This window comes from Ixodes scapularis, unplaced genomic scaffold (genome assembly GCF_016920785.2).
Source record: "Ixodes scapularis isolate PalLabHiFi unplaced genomic scaffold, ASM1692078v2 PGA_scaffold4__175_contigs__length_147842914, whole genome shotgun sequence".
Taxonomy (NCBI): Eukaryota; Metazoa; Arthropoda; class Arachnida; order Ixodida; family Ixodidae; genus Ixodes; species Ixodes scapularis.
The window spans coordinates 125494470-125514834 of NW_024609879.1; the positions used below are offsets into that span (position 1 = coordinate 125494470).

At 44.9% G+C, this 20365-nt stretch overlaps 1 protein-coding gene across 1 annotated transcript in view; it reads right to left on the reverse strand.

Moving 5' to 3' along the window:
• Positions 1–545: 545 nt before the first annotated feature.
• Positions 546–20365, reverse strand: part of LOC8036162 (thyrostimulin beta-5 subunit) — a 42493-nt gene continuing 22673 nt past the window's right edge. Inside the window, exon 2 of the mRNA XM_029991772.4 lies at positions 546–948. Coding sequence (XP_029847632.1) covers positions 733–948 — 216 coding nt within the window. The 3' untranslated portion in view covers positions 546–732. The remainder of the gene's footprint in view (positions 949–20365) is intronic.

Below are 20365 nucleotides of genomic sequence, written 5' to 3' on the forward strand. Positions count from 1 at the left end.
AGAAGCTTTGTGAAAGAAGTACGCAAGCGTCTTGCGAACGTCCAATGGCCGCCCGGACCGTCTGGTCTCTGAACGCTCAGAGAAGCCCGTGGACGTCTGTGTTACATTGCTGGCCACGTCTGTGGTATACGTCCGCGACCTCACGTGGTACGTCAGCGGTACGGTCGTCAACTACCGGCAGGGCACAACTGCAGGACCGTTAAGCCGCCGTCACACTGCTATGACATCTAACACTAAATACAGTCTGCGGTCACTGTCTGTGGCCTGCTTTCTCTTTGCATGACGGTCCTTTCACATTGATCATACGAAGACTGTCTGCTGAAATGTTCAAAGCGTAAAGCTTGCCTTGAACGCATTTGACAAGTGTCCGCATGTATTCTATCACCATATCTCCAGCGAAAAGGTTTTTTCTTTGCGTATGATGCCCGAAAAGTGTGGCTTTACGCATTGCGTCGTCTGATTAAATGCGTGGCTCGTCGAAAATAAACCAGAACAAGCCCGACAGCAAAAGAGAAAAAGAAATGGGAGAGGAGGTATATTCCGTCTGGCAGGTCATGGGAGGAGACGATGTGGCATCGTACGGTTTTCTTTCTTTTAGGACGATAACAGAGTCTTTCCCAGCGTTCCCAGCGGTTCCGGGCGGTCTTGGTCGTTGTCGTCGTCCAGGACTGGAACGTGGTTGTCGTGGTGGAGGGGCAGGTCGTCGGGGAGGAATGGCCGTTCGAGCTGAGCCTAGGGATGCCTGAAGCCCTCGCAGCTGGTCCAGGTGGAGTCGCACACTTGGCACGAGCAGCTGAGGGCCTCGAAGTAGTCGTACGTCCTCAGCTCGTCCTCTTCGTCCAGGTCCTCGGGTTCGCAGTTGCGCAGCTGCGTCGTGACCAGCCTCCGCGAGTCGTACGTGCAGACCGGATGGAAGGACTTCTTGAACGGGAAGCGCCAGTCGGCGATCTGCGTGGCAAAGGGGGTTGCGAAGAAGTTTTAGAACTCCGATTGGGGTGCGTGAACTTACCAAGTAAACCTTCCCCGCTCTAAAACAAATCGAAAACATTGACGCCTGCTCACCGGAAGCTCACACTTTCATCGAATGTGCACGAAGTAGATCAGTCTTACTGTGTGAAATCTCAAGTCGTAGTTCTTTTTCTGTGAAAAATGAGAATAAAACTACTTGCCAAAGTCCCCGTGCCCGGTCGCAGACGACAGAGTTAGCGACGCCATTAACTTGTTTTGTGGCGCCATCTACGGATAGGCGCAGCGAGCAGACAACATATATTGCTTCGTCTGCTCGCTACGCCTATAGCGAGATATCGCCACAAGTTAATAGCGTTGGTAACCCGGTCGTCTGCGAATGAGCCTAAGCTGAACCTTGGAAAATTTTTGCAGAAGAAAAACAATGTATCGATATTTCACACGATAAGACTGTGTACATTCCGTGAAAGTTTGAACCTTCTACGCGGAGGAGCCGATTTTTCCCGGTCGTTTTACAGCGGAAATCCGCTTCAGACACCCTGTGCGACGCGCAAGTTGGTCTGCTTCTTTCGCAGGAGTTGCGGCGACGTCATAAATACGCCGAGCTCTGATTGGCTCCGATCGGGACTATAGTAGGTAGACCTCGGGGAAGCTAGCATTGAGGTCTACTCACTATCCTTCAATCAGAACCAATCAGAGCTCCACTCCCTGACGTCACCACAACCCCCGCAAAAGAAGCAGACGAACTTGCGCTACTTACGAAACGCCGGGCGTGGCGACTCTCCAGCATATCATGATCACTCTTAAGCCAATGAGAGTGCGGCATTCGCCGATCAGAACCGCTAAAAACCAATCACGAAGCATGGGAACTTGACCAAACTTATGCCACGCTCCGAGCTCTCAGTGAATCTACACTCTTAAGAAGAAACTTTTGGGGCTTCAACTTTTCCTCGGCGCCATTGGGAGAGAGACAGTCGCTGCAATATATGGTGCGGGAGCTCGACAAATCGCGTGATCTAAAATATGCGAGCTATTGAACATTTCCATCGCTTATCATCCGGGAGAAAAATACCGAGTCACTGAGCTGTGGACGTATGCGCAGCGTCCAATAGACCGCACAGCGGATGTCCGACGCGTGCTCAGAAGGCGTTCCACAGTCCAGCAGACGAAGATGGCAGAGCGCAGAAGGCGATTTTTGCAAAGGTCTATGCCCACTTCCAGTCTAAGTTCGAACGTAGCCCGCACTACGATCCGACGAAAACAATCGAGCAGTGCCAAAAAGAAATACATCGTAATGGCGCTCGTCGTCTTTGTTCGTTTCTAATTACCGACGACTAAGCCAACCACGCACACACGCACAAAAGAAAGTTCAGAATCACGGACCATTCGCCGCGCGTGATTTGTTTATGTATATATATATATATAAACCAACATATGCAGATGAAAGGACCTTACTTAATACAATGAACCAAAGAATCAGTTTTACAAATCCGCCGAACGACAGATTAAACGGCAGAACCAGGATATATATATGTGTGGGGGTTTGTATGTGTGTATATGTGTGTGCGTGCGTGCGTGTGTGTGTGTGTGCGCGAGCGTGCGAGCGTCAAGAGAAATTCTGAAATATAACGAAAGAAGACTATGCATTACTATTTTAAAACGGGAGTAGCTTCCCAAAATGCGAGATATATGCAACCTTGGAACACGAGTTGTTCTTCTGAAGTTCACATTTATATATTTTTTTAATTATTATTGTTCATTTTTCGTCGTTAAAATTGTCTTGATCGTACGTGCTACTATTCCAGCAACTCGGCAATTCTGAAACCACGAAGGCGTGGAGGCTATTTTCAATAAATATCTAAGCAAGTCCCTCCTCCGCCGTTCTTTTTTTTTTTTTTTTTCGCAGCTTTAATCTTTTTTTACTGCGTACCAACTGGGCAATATATTTTGTGCGATTCTGTATACACCCATAACTCATCGCACAAGCACACACACACACGAAATAAAAGACGAATTTACGAAAGAAGACGAAGTACGTTTATTCACCCTCCAAAACTCAGTGGAATAAATCATAGCCCCGTCTGTCGCGCGGTTCCCCACCGTATTAATTCATCGTATTTATTATTAACGGTTACCTCTTGCCGGTATGTACCACGGTGCGAAGAAGACGTGTTCCACTTGGAAATGTACCGCAGCGGCGATTCCAATCATACCCGACAAAACCATGCCCCGTCTAATTATGAGGGCGTAGGCGCACTTACACGACAACGATGAGTGCCCTTTGCTGACAGAGCAATGCTCCCAAAGCTCATTTGTTTTAATCTTTGGACGGCGTAGCCGTTTTTGGGTTTGAGAAAAAAAAAAGGTGCTACGTGCGACTCATATTGCCAACGTTTCACGCACGATAAATATTTATTGTTTTGTGTTTAATTTTAGCGCCTGTCCCTGTCGTTTGCGTTATTTCCTATCCTTCCGGTCTGTTTGCGCTTTTAAACCTTATACCTACCATGGACCAACTAGCCCAAACCAAAGTTTTGATAATAGTGAATACGTTTAGTCTGATTTGGTGTAAAAAAAAAAAAAAAAAAGAAAGCCAAATTCGGTTTAGCTCAATTACGCGTCTTCGGCTAAACACATCCGTTTCCACTTCACATAAATAAAGAAATAATAAATAAATAAATATTATTTCTACTTCCTTTTGCATAGCATACAAAAGGAGGAAGGCAAAGCAAAAAGCTGCTTTATTTCCAGCTTGACGAGACCATATATTGTTGTCTCGTTCCTACTCTTCGTCCCTGTCGTGAAGCGCTATTATGTTCTCCAACATATATCTCCCTCACACAATGGCAGAAAATGGCGGAAATACTGCATAACGCAAAAAAAAAAAATGTTAAGAACACACACAATAAAACGAGTACTTGTTTCTAGACGAAAAGTAAACCCTGGAGAAGGGGAACAAGAGGGACAAAGGAAAAACACAACTCTTGTTTGTGTTTGACCTTTGTTTTGTTACTTGTTTTAGAGCGTACTTATTAAAAAGGCAATACCAGCAACTATAGTGCAATGATAAAAAACTACGAATAAACAAATTATTGGAAGACAAGGCAACACCTTACAACAGGATCACGCAGTGTCACTGCGTTTCACTCATTATGTTGCGTAACGGAGATCTCGATAATATAGCAACATGGACATGTCTATTGTGAACCCCATTTATAAGGGATGACATAATATATGTTACAGGTACTAAACCACAATTTGTGCGCGAATCACATACACATAATCAATGTTGCGAATGCACGTGGTGCAGAAAGAAGCATGAGTTATACATCGCTTTTGACCTGAATTTCTCCTGCCTCATTTCAAAGTTGCTATAATTATATACTGAATGACGTTATTACTGTCTTCTTGCTCGAAATGTTTTTGTGTAGACGTTTTACTGTTTTATGCCGTTTAACATTTTTATTAGTTATGTCGTTTTACAGTAGGTGGAAAAGTTAGTCTAAATGCTATAGAAATGCTTGTTTAATCCGGCTAATAGTTAATGACATTCCACCACTTCTATCTTTTTTTAGAAGTGTTGTGTATTTTTTTTTCGTCGTAAATTGAACCTGAGGAGTTTAATGATTGTCTCCTTGAAATTGAGGATATACCAGACAAACTGGGTGAATGCAAACTATGAGTAATCCGTGATTTTAATGTACCAGGTGTATGCTGGGAAACTCACAGTGTTTTTTCAAGTAATTATTATGGTGCAAAGAAGGGCGATCATCTTGTTGACTTTGCATCTTTCATGGGCCTGAATCAGTTTAGCAGGGTAAAAAATAGTAAAGGCGCTATCCTTGACATTTGTTTCTCAGACATTGATAACGTTTCTGTTACTAAGAGTTGATTTCCCTTAGTACCGACAGACAAATATCATATCCTGCCCTTGAGGTGGCTATAACCTTGAATGTACCTGTCAGCCGTATACCGGCTGCTAGTTTCACTTATCTAGGAAAACTGCATAACTTCGCTGCTGATGACCATGAGGGATTATATAACCATTGTTCTACGTTCGACTGGTCCCCTATCCTGCAATCATGCATCTGACGTCAATTATCAGGTTCTTCAATTCACCACGGCGGTGCAAGAGGGAATGGATCATTACATTCCTCTAAAGAACCATACCAATTCAAAATTTCCTTCCTGGTTTTCTCCGTATTTACAAAAAAAAGTTGCTGAAGAAAAAAAGCTCACCGAAAATTTATAACGAGTAGTTGTCTCAGGTGGAAGGCTGAGTTCATTCAATATAGACGCCTTTGTAACCAACATCATAGGATTGATCATAAGATGTATTTGGAGTCAGTGGAGTCCGAATAGAGGAGAAATCCAAGAAAGCTCTACCGTCATGTTCGTCCTCGAGGCGGAAAACTGATACGTCCTGATATTATGCTAAACGAGGAGAATGTGACCACGTCCAGTGTGTGCGATATATTAGCGCGTCCATTTCAGTTCTGTATATAAACACAATAGAAGTGGGTACCAACAGCCGCCATCTCCTGGTATGAACGGATCAATTTCCTCCCTGCCTGTGGATGAGGGAATGGTTCAGGAATGCATAAGAACACTGAGGCCTACCATGTCCTCAGGTCACGACGGTATTCCAGCAACACTTGTAAAAGCATTTCATGAAAGATATTTTCAACAACTTTTTAAGAGCAGGAGTGTTTCCTGACATATGGAGGAAGTCAGTCGTAATCCCAGTCTACAAGTCTGGAAGTCGTACCACTGCGTCAAACTACAAGCCAGTGTCTCTGCTGTGTACATTTTCGAAGCTTTTCGAAATGACAGTCCACAAAACATTGTCCTTTTGTTTAAAAAAATGTATTAAGTTCCAACCAACACGGATTTGTATCAGGACGCTCGACAGCAACAAATCTGATTTCATTTATGTCCATATCCAAAGCGGTGTGCCACAGAGGCCAGCTTGACGTGGTCCACTTTGATCTGAGTAAGGCCCTTGATGTCATTGACCATGACATTCTATTATCAAAACTTTGTGGTGTTGGTGTCTGTGGAGGGCTACATTACTGGTTTCAGAATTATTTGTCTAATAGAACATGTGCTGCTCGTGCGTATTCTTTTACGTAGGCGGCCACGTCTGGGGTACCTCAGGGATGAGTTCTGGGCCCGCTTCTTTTTTTTTTCTATTTTTGTGAACGATGTGTGTAAGCAGATTGTAAACTCTTCTTTCTTACAATATGTTGATGATATTAAGATATTTAGGAAGATCAAAACTATCTCAGATTGCAAGTTTCTACAAGAGGACATGAACTCATTTAGCAAATGGTGTTCACTGAACGGTCTCCTACTAAACAGCTCAAAAACCAAGGTCATGTCCTAAAGTCGCAAAACGCAAACAACGTCTTTCCCTTACAGTGTTCGCTCAGGCGTATAGTGCCGTTCTAATGAAGCGCGGGAGTTGGGAATCCTTTTTGACATCTCCTTGAGATTTGATAGCCATGTGGCTCGTATAAGTGCCTGCGCCTGCGCGCGCGCTCGGTGTTGTTTGTCGAACGACTAGAGTATTTAAGAGACACGCAACGTTTGTATCCCTGTACCTCTCTTTGACAAGGTCGAACACGCATCTCCTGTATGGAATGATAGTTGTAAAACTACCCTCAAGACTGGAGCGAGTGCAAAACAAATTTTTATCTATTTATCGATATCCATATCTGCGCGGTAAAACATCTCTATCAAAGAGTAACAGTGTATTGGACGTCCTACAAATGAACAATTTATACCACCGTCAAGAAAAGACAGATCTGGTTTTCCTTTTCAAGGTCCTTCATGGCATGGCCGACTGTTCATAACTGCTCTCACAGATATCCTTACGAGTTCCTCGGGCAGTGGCCCGTTTGACAACGTATTTTAGTCTCCTCGGACGTTAAATATCCTGGGCCCCATGTTTCCTATGTGTGGGGCATATAATGGCATTGCAAGTGATCTTGATATTTTTTGTGTGACTAAATTTGTCAGATCTCTCAGTCTTGTATCAGTCTCGCTGAACCTGTCAGGATTGTGATGTTATGATATATTATTTAAATAAGGTATATTAGTTGTTGTGGTAGTCTTCAACTCTGCGTTCGTACCCTGTGTTCCGTTCCTTTCTTGTTGTGTATATCGTATTGTAGTGTCAGCATGCGTTATATGTATCATACCTTTTACTCGATGCTTTGAGTTTTTTACCTTTTTTTTTCTCCCCACTTTTTTGTAGTATGTAAGTCTCGGTGTGGCCAGTACCAAGACCGCATGGTCGCTCCTGGACACCTAATAAAACTTATTCTTGATTCTTGATTACTAGTAAATGCCGGGATTGTCCTCACCAAACCCGACTATACAGAAATAAAAGAGCGGTTATTTTGTTTTGGTGCCATTATACATATACCCATATCAAGCGATGATTGTGCGACAGAAACACTAGCATGACTTTACACAGTTCCGAAAATTTATTTCGATGAACGCAAGTATGGAACGTTTGCTACAATGTAAAGTGCCTTTTACTGCTAAAAGCCCAAAAAAATAATAAACAGAGCAGTGTGAACACAGGAGAGGAAAATAAGCGCCAAAAAAACACGGACAAAGGGTAGGATTGACAACGACACAGGGCGCCACGGACAAAGGGTAGATTGACAACGACACAGGGCGCCGATGTACCAACTGGCCCATCTAAGCATTTTATTACAGGAGAGGAGGCCGCCTCCTCTCCATCGTTGGCTCTGTTAATGCGGGAAGGAGTGAGAAGAGCTTCCCCTGGAACCCTCAACCTGCAACCGACTATAATAACGATGGCATAAACGTTTCGCCGCGACGGGGATCGGTGGCCGGGTCAGCCGAAGCAACGAAGCTCGCAGCAGGTGAACCGAAACCTGATGCAGGGATCCTGGGCTCAACCCCCTACCTCTGCCCGTTTCGATCTGGATGAGCATCGTATCATGCGTAAACAAACAAGCGTCGCCATATACCTCAGGGACAGACCGGCCTCACGTTGTCTAAACGAGAAAACGACTAATTTTGTTTTGTCTGTATGGCGACGTTCTTGTCGTTAGGAGGGGATTACAATCTGCGACTCTTCCGTCAATATTGTTACAGACATACCGGAAGGCAAAAAGAGCCAACTTGTCACGTGATCTACATCAGCCAGTGAGAATCCGAGAGGAAAGGAGAAAGACGGGCCGTTATTCTAGCAATCAATTCATTATCCCCTTTATTGGTTCTTTTCTTTTTTTTCTTCCGATTCACTAAAACAAACATAGCTATTCCTAGCCTGTTTGGCTGATCTTGGATCGATTCCAAGTTTTGTAAATTAAAGGATGAGGGGATATACTGGCACCACTATGGATCCGCTGTACAAATAATAATTTCTCATTCACGCACTGATTTCGTACTGAAAAAACTTTAATGTCATTTCGAATGTTTTTTTGTTTTTTTTTTTCTAACGATGCCGAAAGCGTTTTAGATTTCTGTTTCAGTACACCATAGATCATTCGGTGTCCGTGCGTATTGCGAGCTGCTGGAATGTTAAATTTGTTGAAGGGAAAGTTTCCCGGTGACCTTTAATACCCGTTGGCGAAAATATACGTGAAAGCAGTGTTGGTGGAAACGCGTTTCTTTCTTTCCGTAACGCGGTAACGTACGCGTTACATTAAAATAGGTAAAGCATAACGTACTCACGTTACTTATTTTGAGCAACTGGTAGCGTAGTTACGTTACACGTTACAACGTTTTCCCAAAACTTAAAAAAAAAAAAAAAACGCTTCAAACTTTTTTTTTCTTTCTGTGCGTTAATTTATATGATTTCTTGCGCTGAACTTTTACAAAATAGCACCTCTTTTTTCCCCATGCAAAGACTCTCACTTGAAAAACAGAAACCCATCAATATAGTATTTATAATAAGTAGGGTTCATTGTTTTCGAGTTTTATTTTTATTTTCCCGTCCATGACATCATTTCCGGAACGGGGAAAACCCATTGAAAGCTTTGGGAGCTTGGAACCCCTGACCTAGGAGAAATAAAAAAAAAAGGGCAACCTTAAATGAGTACAGACGGAAGACAATGGGGGCACAACCATCGGAACAAGATAAAATTTAACGGACGTTAAAATATTCGGTATACAAAAATAAACACCCGAAAATGAAGAACCCCGAAGCTAACGAAAAAGTACCGTACATTACGTTTAAGAAACTAATAAAAAGGTAAAGCATTTCTCTACTTCTTGGCAGTAGTGCCTACAGTAAATAATTGCCCGATGTTTATGCGGCGGTGCTGCAAGTCCCTTCTGCGAGCCGCTGCGTACTGCATCCAAACAGAAGTCACAGGTGTGTTTGTATAGAGACGCTTTCAGGGCGCCGCTTATAATCGACCTTCAGTTCTTGTTTCCTTATATTGCGTTCACTTTACTTCATCAATGCCACAACAAGACAGGTTATTGCCGCTTTAGGCCCTGCGGTGTTTTTCTTTCAAGCATAGGCTATTGTACAGAGTCGTCAACGCCCGCTTCAGTGGCTTGGCGTCTCGGTAAGTCAAGAGAAGGTCGGCAACGGCGGCTCAGTCTGGCGCGCGTTTAAAGCGTCTGCATAACGTGTGTACATTCAACGTCCCGGCGAACTGTCTGCTGGCTTCGCACACACTCGAGTTGGTTTGCGTTTGTGTCCCTTTTCTGTTTTGGGGAGCGGCGGCGAGCGTGAACACAGCCGGTCACGTGACGGGTGGAACTTCAGTTTGGAGGCTCCCTCTCAACGCGGCGTTCGGTACACCTGCTCCTTCCGTACTCGGCTCGACGACGTGTTGGCACGGGGCGAAACCTGCACCGCCACGGTTAGCCAATAAGAGCTCTCCGACCAAGTCACGTGACAGTGCTTCGGAGAGCCGTCCCTCCGGAACTTTGTTGTCACGGGCTTGGGCTTCGACGCTTCGAGTGGCTTGCCGTGGACGCGGCGTTTCGACCGTTTGCCGAACTACCGCGAAACAAAGCATAGCGCTGTTGTTCGTGACGAGCGCGCTGGCATAACCATAAACTTCTAGTGGGAAGAATCGAACAAAAAGAGGACGAGATGCAGACAGACACGATCTTTTATGAAAAAAAAAATGTACGTGTTTGTGTTTCTTGTTTTGTTGACAGCCGCGGCCACACGTCTAGTACATCACGCAAAAAGATGATCTACAGACACTAGGGAGTTCTAGGGAACCGTTCTAGGGAACTGTGCTGCCGGAGGGCCCATCATACCTGATCGGATGTAAAAAAAACGGTTTCCTAAAACTCCCTAGTGTTTGAAGCGTGTTTTTTCCTTTGTTTAACTGTCCTGTCTCATTGGTCATACAAAAACTATCTCCACACCTTTTCGAAGCATTTACATATGTATGATGCAGCCACATGCTTGGAACATGCTTGACACGTGGAGATAACTTTTTTTCCATCCTCTCTGTAGCGAACAGCGCGAGTATTTTGTGTCGTGTACGACCGATGGAACCGCGGCTTTATAATTGCGAAAGCCTAAACTGCTCATGGAGCAAGCCGACGTCATCAGCTTTGAAGCCGCGCCAAAGGGCACCTGAACTCCTTTCTCTAAGTGAAGCCGGCTCCCTGCTTGGAACCGCGGCTTTATTAATACGAAAGCATAAACTGCCCATGGAGCGAGCCGACGTCATCAGCTTTGAAGCCGCGCCAAAGGGCACCTGAACTCCTTTCTCTAAGTGAAGCCGGCTCCCTGCTATTAAACCACGCGAACAGCCTAGCCAAAAGGCACCTAGTTTCCCCGATCCCAAAGGAGCGGAGTGAAGCTGATGGATTTCGGCTTCGGTCCCATTGGCTGGCGCGCGTCACAGTTTCAAGAAACGAGGCTCCCATTGGCCGCTGCGCGTCAGTTTCAATGACTGCCACCCCATGGCGCCGCGTGTCCGCAAGGCAGCGGCTCCACCGCTCCACGCCCACGGTCAGCGCGCCGAGGACAGCACGCGCGCTCGACCGCCGACGCAAATATGCCGCAGACGAAAGAAGGGAGCAGAATAGCGACGTACATGCTTTCGCTTGCATAACTCATAAGAAGTGCTTCGGTGTACCTCGAGCCTTTTTTTTTTCTGCTAGAAGCATATACCGGTGCTCTGAACAGCGGAGCGAATATGCGAGTTTCGTGTTGCTTGTTCTATCTCAGGTCAGCAGAGTAGTCCAGTCATCTATCCTTCTTCGTTCTTTGGGGCTGGGCCGAACGGTCCTTCGAGAACAGAACGGCAGCCTAAGACGTCTGGAGCGTCCACCCTTTTTTAAAGGCACTCGGAAGTTCCAATTGCTACAGTCAACGGCAGGGAGTCGTCCAATCGAAAAAAACTAAATAAAGTTTGGACTAAAAAGAAAATAGTTCTTATTGTGACAGTTAAGATAGTATGAACGCCATAATCAGCGGCATAGTTCGAATTTTTTTTTTTTTTTAGATGTAAACATATTTTGAAGCACCTAGCTCTGATCACTCGATCGTTGAGTCCTCGTCATATGGCATTGAGCCGTTAGTCCGCTCAAGCTACAGTGATTTTGATCATGCAGGTGACTCTTTGCCGTTTTAGACAAACTAGAATCATATGTTACCACGATGTCAGGCAATTGAGTCTTGACCCCACGAATGACGTTAAACACAATATAGGTGAAGTTTAACGCGCTAACCACTTGTCAACTGACCAACGTGTTCGTAAGGAAAAAAATATAATGCAACCAACCCGTGGATTAAGATGAACGACGTCCAGCAAAAGCGTAAGATCTCGAGATGTAGATGTGAAATCGTGCAAAACCTATATGGTGAAACCCTACGTGCAACTATTAGAACCTGGAGCGCCAACTTGAAGAAAGCTATTTTTCTAGATACATAAGAAGAAAAGCTAAACATGAAATCACTAACGTCACAATGTGTACTTTTCTTTCTGCAAACTTCAGCCAAGCAGCTTTGGTAATATCGCTCTCTCCAGGGAAAAATTAGATTTCTTAGCTGATCAAAACGTTGACGAACCAATCGTTCAAAGGGTAGAAGACGTAGCCAACACGCTTAGTTGGTTTTTCCTACGGTTTTCTGATGTTGTTGCAGCTCTTTTCCTTTGGAATAGGGGGGCTCGAACTGAGTTCGTGCTCCTGGCACACCCGTGCCACCTATCAGGGCAGGCCTGGACTACACTTTCAACCTGTGCATAACTAGATATGAGGCATAACATAACTAGCCCATGAGAATGGCAAGGGGAAAAAATCGCGAGGCGAGAGTCGTGAACATCATAGGCCACGCCCTGCATTTCTTGTGCTGTCATTGAACATGCGGGAGGAAACAGCAGGAGAGGAGGGGACGAGAGCGCGCGGGGACGACGGAACGCCGAGCTCTTACTGGAAGGATTAGTGGCATAGCCTCCTCTATACTCACAAAGCCTGGCAGTTCGACGACAGACCATAGAGTTCCCGGTCGCAAGTTTGGAGCGCGAGGATCTCTGGTGGTACAACGCATGAAAGAGCCGTTTCTCGCGGAACCTGGACGTCAGCGCACAGCTTTTGCAGCAGCGAGGACCTGAAACACACTTGTTCGCTCGGGAGAAGTGTGTTTGGGCGTCTCGCCGCAGCGGGGCGCCAGTCACGTGGCTCTACTATCATCCGTCGTCTGCCGCTCCACCTTTTCCATTTCGGCGGCCTCTTCTCGTGGTGATCTGCGAGGCTTTGTCGGTATTAAAGAGGCTATGTTAGTGGATTTAGACGCAGAGCTAGCTAGCTGCCTTTTGTCTCTACTCGGCGTACGAACGCGTTCAAACGTGAACGCAGGACGCCGGCGTCCGGCAATCGAAAGCATTTGGAGAAAAAGAAAGAGAGAAAAAAGAAAAAAGAAAACATTCATTTCTTTTGTTGTTGTTTTTTACTTTCCTGTCTGGAACTTCGTTGTGCCTGCCTACCACTTTTCGCCGAGTTCGTTTTGGACGTGTTGGACAAGGAGAGGAAAGCAGTGGTCTCAAGCACCCTGCTGGCCCACTCTGTCTCCAGCTCCGAGGGCGTCGGGGGAGGGGAAGGGGGAAGGAGGGGAGGGGAGGGGGAGAGGGCAGAAAAGAGGAGGTTGTGTGATGTGTGGGCGTTGGTCAGACTCGTACGTAACGAGTTACGAGATAGAACCGATTACTTGTAATCAATTACATTTTATCGTAACTTCCTTAACGCTTCAATTACTTCTTTTCCTCCGGTAACGTTCGCTGTGATTTAATTACTATGTTTTTCTGTAACCAATTACAATTTACAAGTAATCGATTTTATGTTTCCAAAAAAGCTATAACTATTTGTCTGAGTTTTTTTTTTTTTACGTACAAAATTGCTTTGTCTTTTTGTGCGTCACTCGTCTATGTTGCACCAACGTTGGACACTTTTTTGGTACCCTAAATTACTAGGAAAAAAAAGATGCTACAAGGATTAAAATGTCGAAGCCCTTAGCGACGTTTTGACTGTCGAGCTGTGGAGACCGCACCGTTTCCTGTGTACGAGTTGTTACGATCCGGGTTAGCCAAGTGGCATACACGACTGTGTTCTGCACTTACCTCACCTAGCCACGACAAACACCAGCCCAATTCCATCTCGATAGAGTTACAATTTTTCTTTTTACTAGTTCAGCGTGTGATTGTTTGCTGTTACTGAAGGAAGTGACGAGTTCTACCAGCGATAGCTCATCTTGTTCTCGCCATATGTATGCATTTTCGATTTCGTAATCAAAAGTTTTAAAACAGTGACGGGAAAAGTAGTCAATTACTCCCTTTTCATTTTCAATTATATTTGTGATGAGGTAATTGATAAATGTAATTAGCTATATTTTTCAATAAAGTAATTGTAATTCTTATCGGTTACCTTTATTCCATTCACGCGTACAAGACGGCCGTTGGTACAGTTCCGCGGGTATTGTTTGTGTCAAAGGGGTAGCCGGTACGGTGTGGGCATATTGACCGGTCTGAACGTCTTCGGAAGAAGTGGGTGTAATGCGGTATCATGAGTGTTTGTGTTTGCGCGCGTCTGATGAAGGTGGTGTCGGGTCGGTTAAATCGGAATGAGGAAGAGTGTAGGGTGGTTATGTGTGCTCCTAGTTCAAGTAGTATATACCTGTGCATTCCTTGCGAATTTGTTGTCGGTGTGTGTTGGGATCATAGGTTTCTGGCCAGGGTGTGGGAGGTCCCGGATTAGATTTCGGTCGGGAGAGCGCGTGGGCTGTTTGACCCCCCCCCCCCCCCCCCCCCCCAGGCCCTGGTGGCCCGGTACCTCATTCGATAGTAACATTTGGGTTGAGATGCTCGTGAAGATGTTTCACTATTTGCATCTCCAGCCCGCCGCTCACCCTTTCGCGGACGAACGGAGAACCAGAGGAACGGGGACGGCAGCGGTGGCGCTGGCGAGGAAACGGTGGCAGGGACTGTAGGCATCGATGCGTGAAGCAGTTTTAACAGAAAAAGTGAGCGCGTTAAAATAGGAATTCTTGTGCTCCACCTTGCAGCAGTGTTGCACGAAGAACCGGGATGTCTAATTTCATGAGGGACTTTTCGTATATCGCATACGCTGCAGATTTCTGGTCTTGTGCATGGCCGCCAGCTCAATCTGTGCTCAAAGTAGCGGCAAAGGCTCCCGCTAGTAATGTATAGCTCTAGCGTATACGGTCTACGAAAAATTCAATTTTTTGCCCTAAGTAGGAAAAAACTGGTCGCGCAACGATATGTCGAACAATACATATCGGGAAAAGATTCGTGTTTTAAGGCCGTTACAATGAACATGACCATTCATTCCAAGCACTTTAAAAAAAAAAAAAAAATACGCGTAATTGCTTGCAGGTAATAACAAAGTAACTAAAGAAATGCCCGAAGCATTTTAAGCGCGCCTTTCGTGATAAGAGCTTAGAAAAGGCAGTTTTGGCGAGAGGGGCCGCAACGTTGCAAGTAACAGGGTACAAAAAATGTACGGCATATTAAAATATTTATTTTTGATAGAGCAAAAAATAAAAACACCTAAACACGCCGATTATGGTAAGAGGGAGTTTTAACATAGCATGACCGCAGGCCACCGTGAGCACGGCAAAGCTCCTGGCGCGCACTGAAAATTGTGCTTCAAAGGCGCAGCGCGAGCTTCCGGTTGTAATGCTGCACCGCACAGTAGCCCGCGGGAACAAACTTCCCATCAATAACCATAGAGCAGTTTGATCACGTGTTGCAATACACTAAAACCGAGACGGTGAGCAGCGAGTTGCGAGCTTGTGATAACGCTGCTCTTCCGAAGCTTGACGGTCGGCGTCCGCAGCACACCTTTTAGGGCACGAATGGAAGCGCAAACACGATATCTTCATCACCCTCCAAAATATTCTGCCACAAACAGTGACATGGCCGGTGCCTAAAACGCGCTCGCTTACCAAAAAGCTTGGCAAGTTGAGGTTTCTGCAACTTGTAAATATCAGCATGCTCGTTTTGCTAACACGCATCAACATCTCCGTCTTGTGTAACATGATCCTGCCCTAACCACTTTGCATTTGCAGACGAATAAACCATTTTTAGCGCACTGACCAGCGTCAGCGAGCAGGCGCACGGGAAATCCTGGAGAATCTACCCCCCGTCTGTTCCGCCATCTTGGAACTACCGCTCCGCCACCTATGGGCGTTGGAGTTGCGATATGAGCGACGATAGGGTCGTCGTCTCAAAAGGAGCTGCAAGCTCCCTGCCTGTCCGTACGGATGAGAATTTGATCGGTTGACCGGGTGTGTATTATGATGGCTTCGGCGATGACGAGAATTGCGGCGGCCTTCGGGAATGGGACACCTATATACCTGGTCGCGGGACGAGAGGGACGGGATCCGACTCGTTCTGCTTTCGGCTGGTGTGTGGCTCGCGTCTGTGTATATAGTATACGTCTACGTCTGGTGGTGCACGGTCGAGTACCCGACGGGCGTGAGCCTTGCGGCGGGAGTGGTGGTTCTTGAGTGACACGGTCTTTGCGACGGGAAGCAGGGTTATGCGGGGAAGCGAGTCCCAGGGCGCGGGACTCGCTTCGGAGGCGAGGAGAAGTACCTCGCCGGTGGACATCACGCGGCTCCGGAGGTCCGTTGGTTTCTCCCTCGTCTGAATGAATATCGCATTGATCGCCAAGAGATCTTTCTATGACCCTTTAAAGCTGTTCATTCTCCTGCCTGTCTTTTTCTGCTATCACCTCCCAAAGCGAATCCCCGAAAATAGCCTTTTGTTTTTTCGCTTTTAGATTGTACGCTTCAAGATCTCAAGGACAATGACGAAGTTAACTGCAGTTCGAGTGACGTCACATCTTGCGTAACGCACTTCATTCTACGCCAATGCAATCAACTTCTTTTTTTTTTTTTACTCGAGACTACCGTAGCGCTGACTCTATCTTCCCAAAATTAAATGTTTCCCCCAATGCAAACGTACTTCGTCTCTACCACGCACAAACTGTATTAAAAAAATATTCAATTGGAAAGGTCGGTCTAATCACATTGAAAGTCGGGCAAAGTGGGTGTTTCTTTCTTTTCTAGTTTTTGATGTTTTTATCGGACGTGTTACTTCATATAGCGTGCACTGAACTTGCCTTGTCAACCACTTTCAAAGGCTTGATTGGGAAAAACGCAGTGTGGGTTGTGAAAATTTACTTCTGCATTTTGTTTCGTTTGATATGCTGCTGTCTTTTCTCATACACAAATACTTTTCATCTCTGACCCTTTATTTTTCTTTTTTTTTTAGTGCACTTGACAGAGGACCTTTTTATAGTTCGGCGTGTTTAGGCAATCAAGGGGAAAAATATCATCACTGAATTATGAAATATGGCGACTTAAAGGGAGAAGAAGACTGGTAGTCGAATCTGCCATACTGCCTTACTAGCTTTACGCCATGTAGTTTTTGCTTCGGGGCACATTCCCTTCATTGCTTCTGGAAAGATGAGCCCCTACTAATAAAGCTTGTTTCTTTTCACACACTCTGTTATTTAATATCAGAACGCCAAAAGTTCTAATGAGTAAACGCACTTTTCAACTATTAGGCACTGAGCGGCACCGCCATCTCGTGGTTTCTGAACGAACCACTATGAAGGGGCGCATCATGTGAGTCGTCGTCTGCTTTCTTTGAGACTGGGCCGGCATGCTGTTCACACATAGTAAAAAATGCGAAAGTCATACAAAAAAAAACTATAGCGTACGCTAAAGACACTTAGGACAGCTTACGAGTAGGAATGCGAAGGCATTCCTACATGCAGCGCATTCCTACACTAGCGCATTCCTACACCTACACCCGTCACATTGTTCACACAAACACTGTTGGCTGACATTTTCAAAACATATGTGTGAAGAAAAACGTACTTCGGGCGTTCTTCGGGTGCTTCCGCCGGCGATTCTGTCAACACGTCTGCCATGAGCACCGTCTATTTTGTACGTAGGATATAAATCCATAAACCGTGGGTTTAGGGTTCTATATTTTCATCAATATACCAGCCACTATGAGCCAAAAATGTGCGCTAATTTCTAGTTTAATTAACCGGTAATAATTCCTGCCCGCCCTATGTCACCACATGCTCCGCACAAACGTTGAGATCCCGATGTTCAGAATTCGCGGACAACTCTTTGGCTAACTCCAACCAAAATTGGTTGTGGCGGCCGAATCTCCGGAAACACAATTCGATTTCTCGTACAATATGCACTTGTACATGTATCGAGTCCTCGACGAGGCGCAATTAGGAACCCGCCCCATAGAGTATAATATAAAACCGAAAATTCCATCCCAAAACGGAACCTATAGAACATGGTATACCTTCTTTTCTTCCTTTTTTTTTATTCTGTCGACCCCAATAAACGCAAGTAAGTCCGCCCCACGAAGAAAGTTTCAAGCCTTCCCAGGTGTATTCTCTCTAGACGATCTGATAGAAACTTAGCAACGACGGCCCTCCAACTTTGTTAAGCAACTCCCGACGACAAAAGACAAACAAACTTAATACATAAATAAATAAACGGTGCCCCTTAACTCACTTACATCTTCCAGTCTTACCTGGAACTCGCGCGTGGGGTTTCGATTGAAAGGCAATTCATTTCCCATTTCTTCTCGTCGACTCTGTATCGTCCGTTTCGCATTGTTCCTGAGGTGGTTCCTTGGGGATGGCCCGTGTGGTTGAGCGGTGGTTTGTGTGTGTTTTGGGGTCAAGTTCTTTTTTTTTATTATTAGTTGGCGCAGACCAAACTGTGCAGGCAGAGGCGGACTGCAAGTTGTACCGTTCCCTCGTGTATATATAGTTTACCCGATTCGCATCTGAGATAAAGACGACAAAAGGGAAGGGGGGAAACCGCACCGCTTCGTGAGAGGGCCAAAAGAATTCGCTTTTGTTTCCGTATATATAGCGACGAAGGGACCAATTCCACTCAGCGGAAGAAAAAAATAATACATTTGGCTCTTATACTTTTACCGAAATGTTCGATTCAGTTTAGGATGCAAGACCGTAGGGGTCAAGTAACTTTGCTCGGAGGGCAGGAGCATCGTGGTGATGATGATTACTATCGCGAACCCACGAGCGAGAAGGCCGGAGCGCGTGGCCCTTGGTACCTACCTCGAGACTGATAAAACTTTACTACGCTGTTTTATCAGCCTCGTGGTAGCCCCTATCAAAGGCCACGCGCTCTGGCGTTCCTGCACAGGCAGTTCACGAGAGTACATCAAGCACGTGTTGCTGTTTTTTTTTTTTTTTTTTCGTTTTAATAAACGAGTGAACAATAAACAATTGAACTTTTCAATGATAAGTGGATCGGTATTTTCGAAGATATACGAAGGAAAAAAGAATCATAATTTAATATTTGTATACGACATTTTGTGGTAGGATCGGCAGCTTTAAAAACGCCTTAGGGAATTGTTGTTTGTGAACATATTATTTATTCTACTCAGCTGACAAATAGATGAAATTTGATGTATATAGTTCGCCGTTTCGGAATCTGTCAGAGGCGTGATGATTCACTAATTATTTTAAAATTATTTTGAGCTTACAACTGCGTTTAGTTTATATTCCTAGGTCATCATTTTCGTCGTGCCCCTGATAGTAATAATAATAGTAATAGTAATATTATCTAGCTGTGTAAAGCCGCGATAGACAAAAAAAAAAGTTGGAGTTGACAGACTCGCTCACCGCATATAGATCAGCCTCTTTTGTCCCAAGAAATTTACTTACTTTTGGTCTCAACTGTGTAAATTTCTTTGCCCCGAAAGTGGGACATCATGTTTAATGTGTAAGGGAACCATAAAACATTTTTTTTAGTAACCAACTTTGCGTACAAAACGCATTACAACAGGTATGCATCCGCTTCCGTTGAAACGCAATTGATTGAACAACCACTGAAAAAACTCCATCTGGGGAAAAAAAAGATACCACTCCCAGTCAACATCCGCAAAGGCAAAGGCGTTACCGCTCATCTGCGCAATGACGTCCGGGCGTAATAGTTCCAATAAAAATTTAAAAAAAGTGGCCGGGGGGGGGGGGGGGGGGGGGGGGCTTCTTTAACTAAGTATAACTTGTGGTTTCGAAAGATACTCTCATTTCCTACTTCAACAACTGACCTCGGTCCGACTGATTGACCTTTCGGCCCTTTAAATCATGCGTTACCCATCAATCTATATGGCTCTGTAGTTTCTCTATTCTTGAAGCTCTCTAAACTCGGATATTTGAGTACTGTTGACTTCCGAATTCCCGGAAGAAGCCCTACGTCGTGAACTACTAACGAAGCATTTTTTTTTTCTTTTTCTTATTGATGATGTTCAGTGAAGCCTTTCTCGTGCGTTTAACGAACCCTAAACACAGTGACGTGCATTGATTTTTTTTTTTCTTTAAGGAACGTAGTGTAGGGTGGCTTTCCGGATTTACTCTAACGAGGGGAGCCGCTGGGAAAATTTTGCTCTATCCCAAATTGACCTAAGCCACTGTACACAACGAGGTATTTCTCCGCGTACGACCTTTTGATTGAAACTTGGGGGAAAAAAAAAAACAAGAAACATATGGCAGTTTTCTTTTCTTCCTCTCAAAACACACAAAATTTTGGAAAGTCTGGAGGTCACGTGGTTTGATTAGAATGGCGGTATTGACCCGAGTTGCATGGTGTTGTATAGTTCGCTTTCATTCGTTTTCATATAACCGAAATAGTTGTTTCGTAAGAAAACTCAGAAGATAACTTAATAGGTTGCCAGGTATTATAATGTAATAATTATGAACGTGCTTTGTGTTAAGCGTCATTTATCCAACTTTCGCAACATCAAATAGTTTAATCAAATGGGTACTGAATCGAAACTTAAAGTATACCTTCCACGTTCAGAAATAAGTTGATCAACTCTGCCTGCTAATGACAATCACACGCTATTAT